A 21,890-nucleotide genomic window follows, 5' to 3' on the forward strand; every position below is an offset into this window, starting at 1 on the left:
AATTGCATCAAATGTCCTCTCAGCTGCGTATTCTGGCTAAATGTGAAAATTTCATCTTTGCAGTCATAATACCTCGGAGTAATAAGGCGCAGCTGTAGAGCTGCCCATACGGACAAAAATCATTCTGGGGTTATCAATAAAAATGTTAGCTATAGTTTACAGCAAAACAAAGGGCCGTAGGTACTCATGTCAAGAATCACAAGCGCAAACCGAAACCGTCCGGTGCACGTTTGTTGTTGAACCAAAAACCAAACCAAAAATTTGCAATGCTTTTGTTCTATGCAATAGAGCGAAAGGCCATCTCTACAGCTCTGGCGCCTTATTACTCTGAACATAATACACAGTAAATTAAAGATTTTTCGGCAGAATTAAAAAAAAAAAGCTAATAAAAACATGTTTAAAAAGATACTATAGAAGTTATTTAAAAGTACGCAATTTACTTTTTACTAAATGTAATTTAATATCTAAAAGAATAAAACTGAAAATAAAGAAATAAAAAATGCACGTACATATTTATAAATACAGATATAGAAAGGTTATTTCATCAATATAATAATTAAATAGCAAAAGTGTGACTAATTTCAACATTGTTTTTACTTACTTATTAAACTGTACTTGACATAATTTTTTATTTAATTAAAGCAGGTGAAGTATTAAATACATAAAAAAGATCACTAACTTTATTGGCATTTATATGTAAGAACTGAGCACAATTTGTTTGAAATGATTTTGTGTGGAAACTACATCTTAGTGTGATGGTCTTAAATGGAATCCTAAAGTTTATTTCATTTAGCAAGCATGGATAATCTATAACATTATTCATAATATTATGTAGTGTGACAACATCAGCCACTATGCGTCTAGTTGAAAGCGAGTATATATGCAAATTTTCTAATACGATATCTCAGAAAGGAGTAGACCCATCTTATAGTTAACATATCGTAGGAACTTTCTCTAGACTCTCTACGTTATCTATATTTAAATTGTAAATAGGTGACCAGATTTGAGATATATTTATTTTTAAAAAAAGATAGGCATAATCAGCATATAGCTGCCTACTATTCTAGTAATAATATTGTAGGTTTCTTAAATTTGTGTGTCCATTAACCAAATGTAGATAAATTTTTTTAATTTTTGAACATCGCTTATTGTTGAACTAACCCCTCTGTTTCAGCGCAATATTACGATTGTAACCAACTGGGTGCCAAATGAAGTGAGTTCTACTATGATTCGGAGACTACTTCGCAGAGGGGAGAGTGTCAAATACCTGGTAGACGACAGCACCATATGTTATATCAACCAGAACAAACTCTATGGAACGGGGACACAGAGCATGTAAATATCAGTTTTACTTATTGATTCTATTACCCAAAACATCAATTCAAATAAAATTGTTATTTAGCATTCCCTGTAGATATAATGCATTAGTCGATTAATTTTTATGCGCCACATACAAGTTAATATAGTCATAACTCAATTACAGTACAATTTTCCTAGAAATGGTCACCTGACAGCTCTAGTTACGGATGTGTCAACTCCTGAACCCACTAAATCTTGATTTGGTTCTGTAAATCGACTTTTTGTGGGAAAATAGTGACTTGTGTAAATAACTCTAATTTAGAATGCTGAATGAGGAAATTCAGTGTTTTTTGTATTAATGTCAAACTAAGAATTTTTTAATTTTTTTTTTTATGTACAGTGCTATGATTTTTTTATGTTTCGTAGCTTTGAAATTACTCAACAATGTTTTGAGTATGTATGGGAGTCTATGCATTTACCTTCCCTTCTCAAAAATGTTTTCCCTCTCTGTTGCAACAAATTTAAAATTGAAATTACTCTGCCAGTGACTTCACAAGTTCTCTACAGTGAGTTCTGCTGATCAGTACTATCACATCACTTTTTTATTGGTTAATTCACAAGAACTCGTATCATCATTCCAAGTAGTTCATTTTTATTAAAACCATTTTCATGAATTTTTTCATACTATTTTGGAAACTTTGCCACACAAGAAATACAAATGGAACTTTCTGGATAGACAGTAAAACTCCAATTATCCGGGATTAATGAGTGCCAGACATTATCCGGCATTAGTCGGCCTCGTGGTGTAATAGTCGACGCATTTGCCTACCGCGCAAGAGGTCTCGGGTTCAATTCCCGAGATGGTTGAAATGCAATATTATTTAAAAGTGTGTTTTTACACTAGAATATTTCATAGTCCCTAGACTTGTACCTGAAGCGTAAGACTGATCACTTGACTTTCATGTAACAAAAATGATCAAGATACTCTGCGATTGGTGTACCAATGCAGTGCCCTATGCACCATTAGGTGCGGAAAGGGAATGATGATGACAATATCCGGAAATACAGAAATACGAAAAATTGAATTAACCATTAAATTAAGACAATGTTTTGAAATAAAATGCGAAATTTACTCTATGGTCACTTTTATTGCCTTTGAAATAATGCAGCGGATTGGAATCACATTAAAAACTCACTTGAACATCTCCAGCAAAGTTAATTGCTTTGACGAAGAAACCCATTTACGAGCAGCGAGGTCCTTATTTCGGGGTTTTATTTCCTGATAGGTTCTGGATATTTAGCGATCTGGATGACTGGAGTTTGGATAAACGGAGTTCTACCGTATCTTGTATATTAAACAATATTGTTTTATTTTCTTTCGATAAACAAGGGCCTCTTCTACATTCTTCTCATATTCAGCAATTTGTATATACTTAGGAAATTGTTATCTATCTATACTCATTACATTATGTTACTTTTTCAACATATACTATCGTGTACACACGATACATAATCCACAAATAAATAATAAACAAAATATTAAATTGAAATTCACATGATTTATTATGCATTAAAATGTGACCGAATTGCGCTATTTTTGTTTTTATTACAATTGCACATATTTCAGGTTTATTGTTTCCAGTTATTAAATTCTTTTTTTTAAAGCTATTATGCATGTACCTATATATATTTCTTATCAAATTGATAATAAGTCATTTTTGTACAGAATGCTGAAGCCTTTTCAACCATCAAATGTATGAAAAAATGTTTTTTCATTCTGCCAAGATAAGGGGTAATGAGTTTTACCCATCAAATGTATGAAAAAAAATTTTTTCATTCTGCCAAGATAAGGGGTAATGAGTTTTACCTGTCCAACTGATGACATTTTCCGATAAGATATATTTTATTTATTAAAAACACTATACATGCATTATATAGATTAAATATCGAATTATTAAAAATATATATACAACTAGCAGATTCTGAAGGTATTTTTGAAAAGGTTTCTTTTTTATTGCTATTGCCAAAATTGACAATTCACGAGTAAAACCCCTGTGATCAGTTACTGATACAATACTTGCATGGAGCATTGTGATTTAAATAAATCAATTTACAGAAAATAATTGTCTTTGTAGAATTCTAAAAAATGATTCAGCTAATAATATTATTTTGAAATACAGATTAAAGAAAACGAACGGAAACAGCAGCTAACATAATTGACTTTTCTTTTTCTCAACACGCTTTCTCTTGCCGATGGACTTGGATTGGATTGCAGTAAGTTTACAGAATATTCTTTCTTAAAACCCTCTGTCATCACCCCGTCCCCTTCTCCCAACGATGTGGTTATGAAATCTCCCCGCGAGTACCGCTCCTTCAAGGCGGACTCTCCGAAGCCTCGAAACTCCCACATATCATCCAAGATCATGAATTACTTGATAGGAGTCGACGAGGCAGACAGTAATGAAGTTTATACTTCGAGCGCCCACGGCCAAGTCAACCATTTTAAGGAAAAGAGAGTCAGGCTAACTAACAAAGTCTCTTCGACCGCCGACTTGTCCCCTAAATCGTTCTGCGGCGATCTTAACAAAAACTATGCAGATTCAAACGAAGACGTCCGAGCCACTCCGAGAAAGGCGGTCAAAGTCATAACCGATCTTTCCGGAGTCCATAAAGTCATCGGTGGCAGTAAGAAGGTATGTGATCTCGAACCAGACTTCACCGACGAAGTATTTTTATATTTTAATTGTCATCCGGTCGATGGCTCTACTAAGCTTAGCAGCAATTGTCTATCCCTCGATTTAGACAAGCTAAAAATTAAGGATGATGAAAAAGTAGACAGTCCTAGGAGCCCTCTGAGAAGTTACGATGATGTAGTTAAGTTCATTTTTTCCGAACACGGTATTCAAGTCTTGAGCGATAAAGAAACTGTAGTCTAATATTACTTTACTTCCCATTTACCTGTGCCAAGACATTCCTTGAAGTATTATTTTTATACCAAACAGTATTATGTAATGTATTGTATTCTGTGTTCAAAAGTGTAATGCATCGTCTAATTAGACATTGTCAATTGAACATGTTGTTTCAGCCAAAACTTCAGATGGTGGTGGCATTTAAATGAACGGTTTTATAATACATTTATTTTAACAAAAAACAATAATCTTAATGAATATGTTTGACATCAATTATAAAATATTTGTAAAGAGTTCAATACTTCTGATAAAAACTGAAATTGTAATTATCGTCCTTAGTATTTTCTTATGTCAATTAGTTTAATATATCAACTAAAGAATACAAGGAGTAAATTACAAAATGACAGTTCAGTTTACCATCATCTATAATCTTCATGTTTTCTTTACAATGAAAATAACTCATTTTAAAAATGATTTTTCTTCACAATCCTAAAGATTTCTTAATATGGTGCCACTAATGAACTATTTGAAAATACATACTGTTGCCACACTGAAGATCTTGATAGAATTTTGAATAATTCTGGTACCATTTAAAACCCAATTTGTTTTAACGTTAGTCCTTATAAAAAAAACTCTGAAACATTTCCTCTATCTAAAAATGATTGCCTTCTTGTTGTAAACTATTTTCTATTGTAGTAATTGAAAACATTAGCAATTAATAAAGTATTTTTATATCTGCCCTTTAAAAGTTTTCAATCAAATGAGTTGAAAATACAGAAATTAATTAAATTATCTGTACTATAAAGGTATGTATGCAAAAAATGTTTTATTTTTAGATAATAATGTAAATAATTGTGAAGACATATTTTCGTCCATTATTTCTTCTCTTTAGAATATCAACATTTTTACTCGTAAAAATGAACATTTATATTTGTAAAATTCATTCACAATACATATACTATCTTCAAGTTATGTCTTATATTTCATAAATACACAAAACAAACCATACATATTATATAAAATCATTTGATTTTCAAACATATTTTTATTGAATAAGTTTTCAACCATAAAAAGTGTTTTCTAAACAGAAACTCGCATAACCTTTAAATGTTAGTTGCCCTTTCATTTTCACTCAAAACACGACTGACTAAAATTTCTCACTTCTCATTTTGTATTTTCCTTTCATTTCATTAATATACTAATCTGATTTTATGTACAGCTCCCGCATTGTAAAAATCTGAATGCATAAAACATACATTTTAATTTTATTTTTCATTTCGGCGCATTCTAATGTATTCACTTCAATTACACACTAATTTTTAAGCTGAAAAAATAAGTAATTAGTGTTTTTCTATGCGAGGTGCAAAACATTTGAAAAAGGAACAAAAAAAACTTCTCTTATTATTCCTTTTGAAACTTTTTTATAGTGAAATATTTGAAAATTTATTTATTAAGTAAAACACCTTAAAAAAATATTTATAGAATATTAATATTTGTTTTAACCACCTTTGTCCTAGGGTATCGCAGTTAAAATAATAATTGGGACAATTCCCTTTCGTGACTGGGTTCAAACTTAAATGAAAATCTATGGAAAAAAGATTTACTGTTGAAAACGTTATAGAAAAAAATAGGTGTAATGAAATTTCATAATAATTTTTAAATAAACTCTAAAAATCCACGTTGAGACAAATAAATAGTATGATCAAGGCCAATGGTGGTAAAAAAAAACTAATGTTTTACAAATTAATTCATCAATATTTTTTAAGTATGCTTGAAAGTGTTTTATTTATTAAATAATTTCTCAAATATTTCTTTCTAAAAATATTAAAACTGAATGATAAGAAAACTTTTTTGTTTGTTTTTCAAATGTTTATGGTCTTTCATAGAAAAACTCTCATATTAAAAAAAAAAAAAGATATTGTTTCTTTGAAGTAAAGTTTACCTTTATGTTGACTTATTGCATAAAATTGTAAAATTTTGAATGTGCTGGAAAAAATGAGAAAAATAAATGAACATCGAAAGTGTATTTTTTTTGCGTTTGGATTTTTATGATGCGGGGGCTGTACATTATACTTTAAAGTCTGATTTTAACTAATGACTACTTTATTATCGAAAATATCATAGATTTGCTGTATATTTAATTCTTGTAGAAACTTTGTCGACCTTTCCATATATATATATATATATTTTATTGATTATTTTTGTCCAGGATTTTTACTGTGGCTTGCTTTCCAGAGATTCATTAATTGTATTTTTTTCAAACGTTTCTTTTAAAAGGTTGCAATAATTTTCATTATTTTTTTTTTACTAAAAAAGGCCAGTCACTATTAATATTCTGAAAAAGAGGAATGTATGATTTTTAAGAAATCTTAATGTGCCTCAAATGTTCTCAAGTTATTTTCACTTCAGTACTACAATTATTTAACTGTGCCAAAAATTATCTTCCATGAAGCCTAGATTTACGGATTTAAAAAGTTTATTTTACCTATTGGTACATTAGGGGCTGTATTGGCATACCTCAAAACAGGGCTGGTATTCCAAACGAAATTATAGCGCGGTATAGCGCGTTTTTACGTACTAAATACGCATTATAGTGCGCTGTAAACGCGTTTGGAATACCAGCCCAGGTGTACACCTAGTGAGATACCAATCTCATAATATTATTAATAGAATTGTCCATCTCGTGGTCAAATGGTCAGTGTGTTTGCCTAGCTGACATAAAATGTTTATTTACAAAGGTGTTTTACACTATAATATTTCATAGCTCCTGAGACATAAAACTTATTGTCTTACGTTTGTATAACAAAAATGATCAAGATATGCTGCGGTTGGTGTACCAATGCAGTGCCCTGTGCACCATGGGTGTGGAAAGGGAATAATGAATGAAAATGAATTCATTGATAAACTTAAATTTTTGAACCAATATTTGGTAATTATGTCATAAGGACATTTAGTTTTATAATCATTTTAATGTCTTATAATGTTTTACATCTTATTAAATAGTGTATGTACATTTTATCAAGAAAATATCAAATATATATATTTGCTGCTTATTAGTATATTTGCTGCTTATAGTACAATCATCTGTGTATAAAAAGAAAAAGGAAAATATGACATTTGTATAGAGATCTAAAATGTAAAAACCTTCTCCGAAAATCTCCCATCATTTTATAAGTAGACAGATTTTCGCTGCTGGAGTGTAAAATCCACAGTTGTTTTTCGATTACCTGTTGAATACATATAAATTTTTACTTCCATTCGCACGGAGAAACATGAAAAGAGATTGTTTTCTTCACTATCTTGATAATGTCTAAGATTCAACTCTGTTCTACGGTTCTCAAATGAATATTAAGAATGTTCCCTTTTCCAACATAGAAATAATTGCCCCTTTGCAAACCATGCAACCATGCTACTTTGATTTTATTTTCAACACTTAAAACAGTTGTAGTTACATTTTAAAAATGATCATTTTTACTTTGTTAAATTCATCTACTTTTGGCTCATTTTACTTTTCTTTTCATACACAGAAAGTGACAATTTTATGTAAATCAAGCATTTCTTTCAAGTCATACTGCCGCTTTCTATAAAATGTGTATCAGTACTGTTTAACTCGTGTTATGCATATTTATGTTTGTACTAACCAAGGCTTTTTGAATCAATGGGATGTGGTACTAAGCTTTTTGCTTTCAAATAATTATTATTTTACTTGATAAATTAAAGTGACAGTAGCCAATGTCTCTTAATTTCAAACAAATCTTTTTAAATACTAGTTGCAGTGTGATAACTATGTATCTTATCATAAATTTATTTTCAAAATATTTTATTACTATATTAATATCATTTTCAAAGAATAATTGAAAAATTGAAAGCACTGTGGCTAAATTAATAGAAAATTGATAAAAAAGAGGAGACTTGATTAAAAAATGCATTCCTAAATGGTCGCTATGATTGTCCCCTGCAAGAGATTGATCAACTCAACACACATTTTTGCAAAATTACTATTGGAAGCTCTATCGTACTCAGCGCTGGATCTAAGGGTCAATTTTTTTTTGCACTTTTTCCACCAAATCTGGCCTTATTTACGAAATATTGTACATTATATCAACTTCCGATGCTCTGAAAGTTGTTGGTTTGTTTCCACAGAGCATGGATTTAATGTCAGATTCAATACAAAGAGCAATGAACAAAGCACTTAAAGTAACATTTAATTTTAATAAATATTCTAGAACCAGAGATTTATATAGAATAACAAATATGCTCAATCTAGAGGAATTAATCTACACAGAAAAAATTAAAATTATATTTAAGATGAAAAAGAATAAAATGAAGACAAATATTTAATTAAATTTTAACTACAACATACATAAAATAAATACAAGAGCATCAAATAATTTGACTTGCGAACAACCTAGGACCAACAGAAAAAGAAACAGTTTTTTGTATACAGCAATAAATTTTTACAATTCAATGACCTAAAAAATATACAAAACATATACGTACTTAAAAAACACCTAAAGAAAACAGTTCTTACAGCCCGTGTGACGAGTGATATGTGATGTTATTTCATCAACTTTTTATTTAAACTATTGTTTTATTATATATACATAATATCCCCTCATACCAGCACTTTTGCTGATTGGGAATATTTCGTACAAATAAAATATATAATGTAATGTAATGTAATGTAATGTAATACGTAAAGTTTATATTTTGTCATAAATAAATAAAAAAATTAGCCATATAGGAAATAATCCAATGGCGTCGAATCCCAGGAATGTGCAGGCCAATTAACGGGACCATTTCTGGAAATAATGTTGTCTCCAAACTTGTCACGCAGTAAATTCTTTTCAATTATCAATTTATTTATTAGAAACATTTATGTACAATGCAAAATATGCGTTTCAAGGTATACATAACACGAGAAACATTAACAATAGAGTTAAAATTTTGAAAATGGTTAAATAAGTCTACCCGTCTATTAGAGTAAAAGAAAGTTTTCCTCTCTGAACTTTCTTTCAGCAACGTGAAAGGTGTCGGTATCTGAAAAGGTACGGTTTAGTAAAGATATTACTCATCCGACTGGCATTGGCAAGCTGGTTCTGCAAGTGGGAAGATAAAACAGTATTAGCCGCTGATGTCTAAGGTAGTCACATGGAACATACAGAAAAAAACTTCCCATTACCCCCAAGTTGATTGTAAATACCACATATCAAGCAGAAAAAATACATGAGCAAATATGCATTTCTTCTTTTCTCCAAACTACTGTAGCCAAGCATTTCCAGTATGAAGACTGATGGGTACAACCGCGGATAACATCTACTCTCTATTATCTATTGTACTCTATTAAGTAAAAATACCTTAGAAATTTCTTTATGGTTTACGAAGAGTCCTATATTAGAACTAAACACTGATTTTTAAAGTAATTATTTTACAATTCGCAGCATTGTCCTTGTGTAAAGCGTTACATTATTTTTTTAGTGTTTTTACAGAAAACAAATGTTAAACAAAAACTTAAATCAGTTTGAAAAGAGGCAGTATTAACCATAAGAAAGTTTTATCACTACAAAAAACACCCGTGACAATTTTTTATAAATTTAAAATACCAGTTTACGCTTCAATATATTGTTTCATTTTGATGTAATTATTATGGCTTTTTAGGCTGTGCATAATAATTAACATGGAAAAAATTGTAAATTAGAAGAAATATTTTTTTTACAATAACAATATTAAGAGCAACAGTCCAGAAATGAAAATAAATATGTACTTTTAAAAAAGTAATAAAATAATATGTATATCATACAAAGTTGCAAATATAATCTAGGAATTCAAATAACAAAGAAAAATAGCAATAAGTACATAAAACACTGCTACAATAAATTTATTCCCGTAGCAATCTCATATTGGTTCCCCTCAACTTCGAAATTGACTTACATATATCTTTAGACCATATCTATTGGTTTAAATATCCTCGGTACTAACTTCTCCATCTATTATATTTAAATTATTTGTAGAAGTTCGTATTAATATTTACAATAATTCCGCCCTGTGATATCCTTTGAATAGTTAGTTCTCATTACCTTCATCAGAGAATCGGGACTGTACTTTTTCATCATTTTTAATTAGTGCCATACTTTTTTACTTTTCATAAATAGATGTAGATAGAAATTTGTAGCAAGACCTTATCATCAGCCAAAATAAATTTACAGTCAAACTCAAGTATTATAAATAACGTTATACAAAATCGCCATTTAAATTTATCAATTTTTAATTTGATCAAGTATTATTTATAGATGAAATATGCTGTTTTGCATAATTATTTTCATTGAAATGATTTAAATTTTTTTCCATGGCCTCTGTCAGGAATATTTATTTTTATTATTTTAACTTTAAAAAAAAATCTGACCGATCTTATTAACTGATATCCCATTTGCAGTGTCCTATACACCATTGGGTGCGTATAAGGGAAGGATAAATTGAATCATTTTCAACAATTTGGGAGATCATATTGACACATGGATGATTTTAGAGAGGGGAATATGGAAGTCTAAGCATTTACAGGGCTTATGATTTTTCATTTACCGATTTTAATTGCCACTGTACCTATGTTTGAAAATGCGTATTTCTTGAATTCTTACATCTGTTTATTTTTGTGAAGTTAAAGAGCTGAAACCTATTTGAATGCAGGTGAGGTTCACCTGACCGAATTTTTCCACCTTCCCTTCTCTAAAATGTTCTCCATCTCTGTTGAAATATGTTAATCTTAATAACTCCCTAGGGAGTGAAATCCAGTCCTTGTCTACAAACATTTGGAAAAACACAAAATATTTTTATTTTCACTTTTTTTAAGATCACTTAAATGTATTTTATTAATGTTAAATAAGGAAATTTTCTTTTTGGTAAATAAGAAAATCCAAGTACAATTTTTTAAATATAAAAGATATTAAAAAATAAAATCTTTTGAATGCATGTCCGTTTTCAGTTGTAAATACAATTTTTTTTACATATAAGTTTAATGATAATGCCAATTTATAATTTGAATTATTCAAAATATCGTTGGTGATACTGCAATCCAGTGTGTGCAATCAATTGTTTTTTTTTTGCAGGAGAACCTAAAAAGCTTTCTGTTAATATCTCAGAGTAATAATGCACCAAGCTATAGAAGAGCCCAAACGTAGGAAAACCATTCTATGACTATTAGGTATTAAGTTAGCTACAGTTTGCAGCAAAACAATGGGCCTTACTCAGGTCGAGAATTGCCAAATGGATATTAATTTGCATTGTAAATATTTAAAATATGTACCTATGTAGTTATTATTGCAGGGTTATTCCAATTTATTTTTTTATAATTTGCCTTTATTTATTTTATAAAACTGAAAATATGTGTTTGTTTATTTTTTTATTTATTTATTCATTTTATTCACAATATACTTATGGTAAATTTATTGAGACAAATCCCAACTCCGTGGAACCAAAGTCCTGTGTTGAGTTTTTTTGTTTGTCCGTTACATCGCCGAAATGGTGAGTCGTAGCGGCCTGAAAGTTGGACACATCATTTAAGATGCGATTTCAAGATTAACAAACTCAAACTTTATATGGATGCCTAGTGCGGCCCCGACATATTGCCCGTAATTAACTGTCATTATCAACAGTAAACATACTTTAATTCACAAATTTATCTCCCAAATTGAGAAAAAATAGTATCTGAAGTAAATATGTTGATATAAAGAAAGTTTTTTAGCAACATAATACACGTGTCTGGACAATAAATGCCAAAAATCAATGTAAATCATGGGAAAATATTTGGAATCAATTACCTGTGAAAACTGACTCCTTTAGCACCTTTGACGCTTCTACTGCTGCAACCAAACATACTGCAATTCACCATAGTCGATTTTTATCTATTATAACGTAAATATCCTAGTTATTTACAAACAAAGCCAAGCACATCGAAAAAAGCATCCGATCGAACCGTTATGTTTATGTTGTCAAACAAAACAAAATGGCCACCAATTGGTTGCTAGCCAACAAACCAACATCGCTTGCGTTCTATGAAAAATAGTGATAGAGCTTCTCTATAGGTTCACGCATTATTACTCTGAGGTTCTGTTAATATATTACTTACGATTTTATTCAACTGAAAATATTTTTTGTGTATCAGAAAAACTATCTTATTTATAGTAAAAATAGCAATAATTTCAAACTAACGGCTCTTAACAAACGAATTGATTGCAGCAATACATTTTTATATTATAAAATCAGATTATGCGGTATTGTAGTATCACTGACGATATGGTATTTAGTTCTGAGATAATCATAGTATTTCAACAGGACAACTGAATAATAGCATAAAAATGGATTTCACTATTTATACTTACGTTTTCTGACATTATAATAAAAAGTAAAAATGCTTCTAAATCATATTTAGGTTACAGACCTAACCGACGCATATATAATCAGGGTCCTGTGGTAGTATCGCCGACTCATAGATTTCAGTTTCGAGGTACAAATTCTGCTCCATCACAACTTGATTTCCACTTTCTAGTACAATTATTTACGGCTACTTGAAAATGACAACAACTTTATGTTATGTTTTTTTATTGAAAAAAAGTACTGTGTCTTAAATATAGAAAACACACATGAAAAACATTTGTTGATTGATGTATTTGTTCGGGCGGTTTTTGAACGCATTAACCGAGTGTGCACCCAACACTTTCCCATTGCTCTACAACTCGGTTCGTCAGAAAGTTTTTTCTGGGGTTGGATGTGAAGGAGTTAGTGTTGAGCGTTGTTGATGACCCATGAAATGGCGATTATTGTTACAATTTTTTTAATAAAACATTACATGAAATGTATTGGGTGTTAACATAAGTTGTATGTGTTTTTTTTCCAAATGAAGAGAGAAAGAGGACACAACAAAAAAAAATTACAACAAATTAGTCACAATAATTCATAGCATCTTCACTGTACACTGCGCAAATATCACAATTCGCTTTGGCAGCTTTATTCCTTCAATTGAACACGAACAGTAGGAGGCGTCTAAAATGATTACTTTCGTCTACTTGACATTCTATTTTAAAAGCTTGTAATTAAATAACATAACCAGAATAACCCAAAAGCGAACATAATATCTTGTAGAGCAGAAAATTTTCTTTCAAACCTTTACCATTTTGTTTTATTTTTGGTGCTCATTTTTTAATTGAAAAAAACAGACACAACTTATGTTAACACCTAATATTTAAATACTTCCTCTGATAAAAATAGATTTTACTAATGTGCAATATTTAAATGACATTATTTCAAAATTATATAGGGCAGAATATTTATCATGGTCACTTGATATACTCTGTTATTGTAAATAATATACAATTTAAATTAGAAATTAAATTTTAATTCAAGTAATACAACTTACGGCGTTATTCAGTTGAACTGTTGATTATTATAACATTTTTTTTATGTGTTCACCAAAAATTGAAGCTGAATAAAATATTTTATTTTATATTTCAAGTTTGAGAAATCTTTTTTTCCTATTATTGGTATCTTTTCAATACATTTTTGGTGACCACAAACTTAACAGCTTATAATAAATTTATTTTAGAGTGTACTGACATTTTGCCCTACAGAATAAATATTATATTTTTTAAAAAATCATCATTACGACCGTAGCAAAATATTGCTTACTGGTACCTCAATTAAAGCTTTATTGATTTTTCTGGCAAATTCCTATTCATGACGTATAATAAATAGACACATTATTCCCATGTACTAAAGTAGAAATCTTGACTAGTCGCCTAGTTCTAAGAAGTACAATTTATTGTCCCAAAACCTTCGTTTTATTTTGTTATGTTTATTCACAACTTATATAAACATGTAATGTTTCTTCTAAATAATTTATAGAATTGTTAAGAAACCAGTTTTGCATGACTCAGGATTCATTGAAGTGTGGTAATCCGTATTTGGCATATTTTTTTAATACGAATATAAATTAAAAACAAGATTTCGTCTTATCGGTCTAGATGGCACACGGAATGGAAGTCTTTTAAGAAGATTAGGAGAATCAATTTTATTGTTTATCAATTTGTACGGGAGTAATTGGTCTAACATTATTCTTCGATTTTGAAAACAGTTTATTCCATGGTACTTGGATATAATACCCATGTATTTGCCAAATGCGTATTTTATACTCATTATTAATTAACAGAGAACAAAATATAAAGACAGTGTAGGTACAGTCTAGTAACAGTGTAGTGGTAGGTACCTAAATTTAATTTTAATGACTTCTACCATTAAGTTGAGATGTACACGCAGAGTAATTTCAAAAATACAATAAAAACATAGTGCATATGATACGTAAAAATGTTGGCTTAGTTTAATATTCTATTAACAAATAAACAAATATATGAAAACCTCTGAACTTTCTCCTTTGAAATGAGCAAATCACGTCACACATGCAATCATTAATTTAAGAAAGACATATGAACATTTCCCTAGTTCATATTTATTTGTGTTTGAAAATTGAGCTTAAAAATATAACTTTTTATCTATTATTTCTTAAATGAAATAATATATCTAATTATATAATTTTCTTAAGCGGCGGCAATATTCTTTGTAATATCATGTCTAATCACGACAAAAGTCTGTTTGATAATGAAGGCAATAATAACCCACAAATTGATTTGCCGTTATGTATCTATTTAATTATACGTCATTGGTTCTACTATAAAATAGTATTTTTCTCTTTTATTTTGTACGGTGAACTGTCAAACTTTGTGTTGCCATTTAGCAATCCTTAACGACTTGTTGTGTAGCCATTTTGTTTCTCTGTTGCATGTTATTGCAGGACGGCAACCCTGCATGCCTACTTTAGCTGACATTATGCTGATTATCGGGAGAACGTGTGGAAGGCCTGTTCTGCTTGGACCTAAGGCCGTCACTGAAGATACACGGGATGAAAATAACCTCTACTATCACAACATTTAAATCTTGTCAAAAAACTCATTTTTAAAAAGGAACAATTGAGCTAAATTTTAAGACAAGCATTGAAAATATTGTCACATCGATTTTCGTTTGCGGTAAATCATAAAAATTGACATAGGTATACATACCAATTTCTTTTAAATATGAGAAGGTAGTCAGCCTGATTGAAGTGTTGTAATTTTACCAAAAACATTTTTAAACCAATTAAATTTAAACAATACTAATATGGAGCCGAATGGAAACATTATGGTTAAGATTCTATAAATTTATGAACAGGTTTCAAATGTTTTTAGGTATGGGATATTTTCAAGTTATTTTAACTATACAATTTGTAGAAATCTAACCAAAATGTCTTTATTTAGTTATTCAACATGGAATTGTAATAACCATTAATTAATTAAATAAAACCAATTATCCACTCCGAGCTTGTAATTTTTATTGAAAAGTAAAATTTCATATTATGTTGTACAAAAAAAGAAAATTCTCCATAATGTATTTATGTATGGTATGTTCTTATTTATACATGTTTTCAATAAATTTGTTAATGTTATAATTTTTTTCTTGGAATAGAACTCTGATAATAATTAAACTAGCTAATTCAGTTAAAACAGCCTACATATGTATTTGGTGAATTATTATTTATAAATTTTTTTTTTTCAAACTGCATATTTTTACGTAGGTGCGTAGATTTTCACGGTCACTGTAGTCAATATGTATTGTCTTTTTTGGGTGATTCCGTGTAGGTTGGATTCGTTCTTACGTTTTGGTTACTGTTGCAGGAACCATCTTCAGAGTGAACTGTTTGTAGTATATATATATATATATATATATAAAAGACGATACATATTTTCAGCACATTTTTATTGAAGATTTATTACGTACTTCCGTCAAATTCGCACCACTATGTTTTAGGTAAATTTTCAACTATCATTTTTGATGAGATTTTGACGAGATGTATTAATTTTAAATTAACGCGGTCAAACCGAATAGTAACTTTTAAAGTATCTACGAGTATCTTATTTATAAAAAAACAGCACCAGTTCTTATTTGAAAAATAGTGTAAATTATGTGATAAGTTACACATTGATGTTAGAATTTTTGTCATAGTTTAGTGGATTGAAATGAAAATTGTGATTAAGACTGGTTAATTTTTATTTTCTTTATCAATAGCGTGTTATCATGAAAAATACAGTTTTGATTACTTAATAATTCATACAACAGTATCTATTTTTCTATTGCATTCTTGTCATTCTACTTACCAATAAAATAGCATACATATTACTAAAAATCTGCTATTAGTCACAATGCACAAATGAGCGCTAAATTTAGGCATAAGAAGTAATTATTAAACATGTTTAGTCATACTTCAAATATAAATCTATCAGTGTGGAAAATTGTATTATTAAACTTAAATCATCAACTAAAATGTGTAGGAACAATCGTGAGTAGACAAGCACGTGGTTATCGCTGGTTCGATTCCCATTATAGGTATATTATGACCACCGCACCACCCTCTATGAGCTTAAACATAAAAATAATTGATATTATAGTGTTTTGTAGATTCCTATTTTTCAAAATATATTTTTTAATTTATATGGATGTAGTTTTGTACTTATAATAGATCATGTGAAGTCAGTATGAGAGGAAATGTGTTAATTTATCATCATTTAGGATATTATTGAATATTTTGTTATTTAATTTGTGTTTGCCAAGCAATTTTATGTAAATAAATTTACTTTAGATTTTCAGTAAAGCTTGCCCACTAAAACACCATTTTTATTTGTCTAAAAATAATACAATTAAATGATTGATTTTATAATGGATCTCCAATGCAATAAACAGAATTTGGATACCTATTATATTATTATTTTTATACACGTATTTTCATTGTAATATGGTACTTGGAACAAATTAATATGTTGGTGATACTTTTGAAAATCAATAAAAAAATATAATTTTACATTCTTTGAAAGTATCGATATAATTATTTTGAATATAGTTTATATGCTTTCTTTCATATTAAATAAAATAACGAGAATACAATCCTTTTTGTAGTATGTAATCATAGAAAACACTTAATTATATTACTGACTTGCAATGCTAAAAATAAATTATTGTGTTTAATGAAATAAAAAATGAAAACAACTTTCTTATTGAAATAAGTATCCTATCTATATTAAGAAAACTGGTCAAAAAGTTGAAGGGTGCATGGCCAAGTCGGGCTCATTGCGTTTCTTCAAATTTGAGATATTGATGCCATTCTTTTCTTCTAAATGACTTCAATCAAGTGGAATATTAAAAAAACTAATAAAATGTGGCTTCCTGTCTTGTAAATTGTAGGAAATAAATATGTGGTCATGGTAGCCAAAAAAATGACATAATATAACAAACTCGTTTTTGTCATTTTAAGAATGTAGTTTGTGTATGATTGTATTCAAAAAGATATAATTCATTAATTGAAAACCTATTTTATTAAATATATGAACCCAGCGTCTCACAAATGAGGTTTTTATTCTTCTTTTTCCTCTCTTAATGAGCCTGTTTTTGAAGTGTTCCTTTCACTGATTTTTTGGAAGTTTTCTTTGTACTATTTACGATGTTTTGAGAGTACACAAGTTTCATTAATGTGTGATTATAGAAATCATATAGATTGTGTGTGTATAAAAAATTGCGTGTCAAATAATCAGTCTAATAAAACAATGAATTCACGTCAATGAGCATATATTATGTATTGTAGAATAGCTATTGGTACTACAATGTATAAATTACGATTGTGTATGACTCTGTCAAAATTATTAAGTTGGATTAAGGGTTTTCTTATTTGGTTCCTATATTATAAATTATCTCGTAAGATTTTAAAAAACAATTTCTTTTTAAAATCATAACCCCCAAATGAATAGTCATACTTAGTACTTAATATTATTCTGTCAGTGTAAATAAGATTTTGAGACAATTGAAACAATAAGATTCTTCATTATTTATGAACTTTTTACACATTTTGTTCTTTTTCACTATCACATTTTAATGTTCTTAATCAAATTACTTTGTTATGATTATGATGCCATCTGAATGTATTTTGTGGAAAAAATAAAAATATTGACTGAAAAAAGAAAATCGAATGATTTCTCTCATTGCCAGTGGTTTGTTGTCAAAAGAATAGCAAATATTTTAGTGTGGAATCCGAAATCTGTTTTGTCAAGTTGCTTATGTATTGCTGCACTTTATAGCATTATATTTATTTTATATGGATTCAATTTTTTTTTTTTTTAAAGGAAAAACCCGCTAGATTTTATTTAGAGCCTTGTCAGCAGGTGGGATAGAGGGTATATGGAAGGAGGTAATGAAAAATACACTACAACACCTAGACCGATTGAGAAAAAAATCTTTCTTGGATTTTCTCTTGCAACTGGCGGGAATCGAACTCGCGATAACAGTTTCACAGTTAGCCGTCTTATTGATTTAACTCATGTTTTATTTTGAAATAAATTGGATCAAATTCATTAATTAAACAATACAAAAAAAAGTATTATGTATGCACCTTCTAATGGATCTTTTGTGAAGTTTATCTTCAGCTGCAGATTATGGAGATCTATGGAGCAATCCATAAAGATGGGTTTTTGCTTATCGATAATTGGAAAATTTTTGCAAATAATTTTTGACCCCTGCAATTGTGACTTGAGATAAAATGTAGCTATTCTTTTTTATATTGTCACTTCTCTACTCACCGCTATATAACTGAAGTGACCATAGCTCTATGGCATTTGATTGTGGCTGTTGTTTAGCATGCTGATACTTAAAATAAGCTTTAAATATTTCTTGCTGATGATAACCTAATTATTTATTGGTAGAATCTTTCCTTGTATTTTGCTCAATATAAAATAGTTTTATTTGTAAACCAGTTGTAGTGCTTTGTAACATTGAATTACCGCTTGTATTATGAAACTATTTTTTAATAATTCTAATAATATATTTTTATCAATACATTTTTGTACTTGTTGCAATCTTTTGATAAGCTTAAGGGACTCATTTCAATAAGTGTGTGCTGATAAAATACTTTTTTGTCTTAGAAATTTTAAGTGTTATTGCCTCTTGAATCATGTCCTCGATATTACAAAAAATATTCATTAAATAGAACTATATTTATTTTCCGATATCATTCCGTTATACCATACTGTTATAGTTTTTATTCCTCGTTATATTATGTTTATTCATATTTGTTATTTCAATGTGTATAATGATATGTATTTTTATCAAATAAATAATAGCTGTCAACTAAATGCGGTTTTATTTTAAATATATATAAAACAACTTTGTTTTAACCACTTATCTTTGTATTTTTTCTACCGACCAGTTTTAAAGCTACCCAAGCTTCTTTATCAAGGTATAATTAACTGATGAATTCTATCCTATTTTATTTTAACAGTGATTACTAAATATTACATCGATACATATTATTATATTAATGTTCTATTAGTCAAAAATACATCAGCATTTTAAAATGCATATTTTTAATTTACCTTCAATAATTTAAATATACCTTATGATAAAAAATAAATGGAAATTTGCCAAAAAAACGCAAAATTTTAATTTTCAATAAATTTCTTTATTTTCCCCTTCAAAATACTCTCCATTTGCGATGATACATTGATGCAAACGCTAAATCCAATTGTGCATGCACTTTTCATAGGCCTGCAAAGGTATGGATTTTAGCTCTCGCAGCGAATTCTCTTTTATGACATCAATCGTCTCAAGGTGCATTCCTCTTAATAGCAATATTAGTCTTGGGAAAATAAAAAAGTCAGACTGGGCCTGGTCTGAAGAATACGGTGCTTGGCTGATAACCTTAGTCAAATTTTTGGCCAAAAACTCCGAAACAATCAACTAGTATGAGATGGCGTATTATCATGATGCAAAATCCGTACAGTATTTCAACGCTGCTTTTGGACAAAATTCAGTGTTAATGGGACGAGGCGGACAGCGATGCGTTTCATGCCCAAAACATCGGTCAAAATTTGATCTGCCGATCCATACAAGATGCTCAATAACACAGCAAGCTCTCGGATTGGTACACATCGATTTTTCAACACTATTTGCTTTGCCGATTCAATGTTTTCTTCGATAATTGACGTTGGACGTCCAGTATGTTCATCATCATCTTATACCATTCGTATGCCCGTGTTTTTGACATACACGATTCTCCAAAGGCTTTTTTCAACGATTCGGCACACGAAATGTTATTAGCAACACAAAATTTGAGGCACGCTCATTCCAATTTTTTATCCATTGTAAAAATCGCCACACAGCAATTTTCCGACTCACTCAAACAGACGCTGACAGAATACTGACCATTCAATCACCGTCAAACTTTGACAAATTGTCAAAAACAGTGCTGCCAACATGACTGCAAATATACAAAATAACCGCACCAATGTGCAGCGCAGGCATTTCAAATAATTCCCGTTAATTTTTGACCATATGGTATATAAATAATAACGCAGAAAAATATACATTTTTAAACAAAGTAGGGACAAAAAAACAAACATTAAAGTTATAAATATTTTATAATTTAATAAATTTTGCCATTGGAAAAATCTTATGTAGATTTTCAAAATCTTTTATAATTCAACACATAAACTAGAAATACTGTGTTACACTATATTCAGTTAGGCATTTTGATAAAATAAATAACTTTATAGAATTTTAAAATTAAAATTATTATTGGATTGTGGCTATCGTAATGCAATTGTTGCAATTTGGCCAGATTGTCAACAAGTTTACACGGACCATTATTAATGCATTTTAAAAGTTAGTTTGTATTACATACAGGAAAAATATTCCGATCCCTCGAGTTTTTAAAATTTAATTTTGCTATACAGCGCCTTTTTATTAAAAAAGCTAATCAAATAGATATATTCGATCAAAATTTGTTGCAATAGAGAGTGAAAACATTTTTGAGAAAGGGATATGGAAGTCTAGGCATTTACAGGGCTAATGACCTGTCATTGGCTGATTTAAGTGCAATGTGTAACATTGAATTACGCGTTGTGCAAAGGAAATCTAGCCTGTCTACAAACATTTGGACATACCCAAAATACTGTTGACAGGTATATTAGAACTGGAAAAATACATAACTGTTAACAAGGTTTGCCCTCTACTAGACTCCAAAAAATTAATAATTCTTTTGCCTCAAACTGCATACAATTCTACAACAAGGTAGGTCTCTTGAAAATTAAGCTTTGCCGACTAAATATTTTGTCAAGCACAGGCTGTTTGGAAAGAGCTACTATAGAATCAAAGAATATTTGCAGGACAAGACTGCTAGGCAATAGATTCGTGTTTAGTTTTTTGATTTTCATTGTGTTGTTGATTCGAATTTATTAGTTTGTTGAGTTTAATTTATTAATTGTTCAACTGGATTATAAAGTTGTAATTTATTGGAGTTTATAAGTGATTCAATGAATCCTATGTAAAGAATATACTAAACTAAACTGAGTTCCATAAAAAAATCTTTAAAAAAAATCACTATTTTAGTTATTCTGACCGTCTATGTATCGAAGAACATTGGTAATATTTGAGAGGCTTATATTACTAAATTAAACTTTATAATACATTGATAATTAACCCTTAAAAGACTGCTAAAAATTCCGTCTGCAAATGGTGCTATAATGTCAAGGCAAGATATTTTGAAATGCAAATAAAATTGCTTTA

General features: G+C 29.5%; 1 protein-coding gene across 1 annotated transcript; it reads left to right on the top strand.

Annotated features, from left to right (window-relative positions):
- The first annotated feature begins 3,590 nt into the window (after window positions 1-3,590).
- On the top strand, window positions 3,591-15,663 carry LOC148277954 (uncharacterized). The gene is made up of 2 exons (XM_088232125.1): window positions 3,591-3,992; window positions 15,046-15,663. Exons 1-2 carry the CDS (start codon window positions 3,645-3,647, stop codon window positions 15,070-15,072), a joined length of 375 nt encoding a protein of 124 aa, XP_088088251.1. The 5' UTR covers window positions 3,591-3,644; the 3' UTR covers window positions 15,073-15,663.
- Window positions 15,664-21,890: the final 6,227 nt, after the last annotated feature.

This window comes from Micrasema longulum, unplaced genomic scaffold (genome assembly GCF_059751315.1).
Source record: "Micrasema longulum isolate JH-2025_06_02 unplaced genomic scaffold, ASM5975131v1 h1tg000949l, whole genome shotgun sequence".
Taxonomy (NCBI): Eukaryota; Metazoa; Arthropoda; class Insecta; order Trichoptera; family Brachycentridae; genus Micrasema; species Micrasema longulum.

Coding starts and splice junctions, on each gene's coding strand:
- LOC148277954 (XM_088232125.1), top strand. CDS start 3,645: ATGAAATCTCCCCGCGAGTACCGCTCCTTCAAGGCGGACTCTCCGAAG. Junction 3,993..15,045: donor TCATCGGTGGCAGTAAGAAG/GTATGTGATCTC, acceptor ATGTTATTGCAG/GACGGCAACCCTGCATGCCT.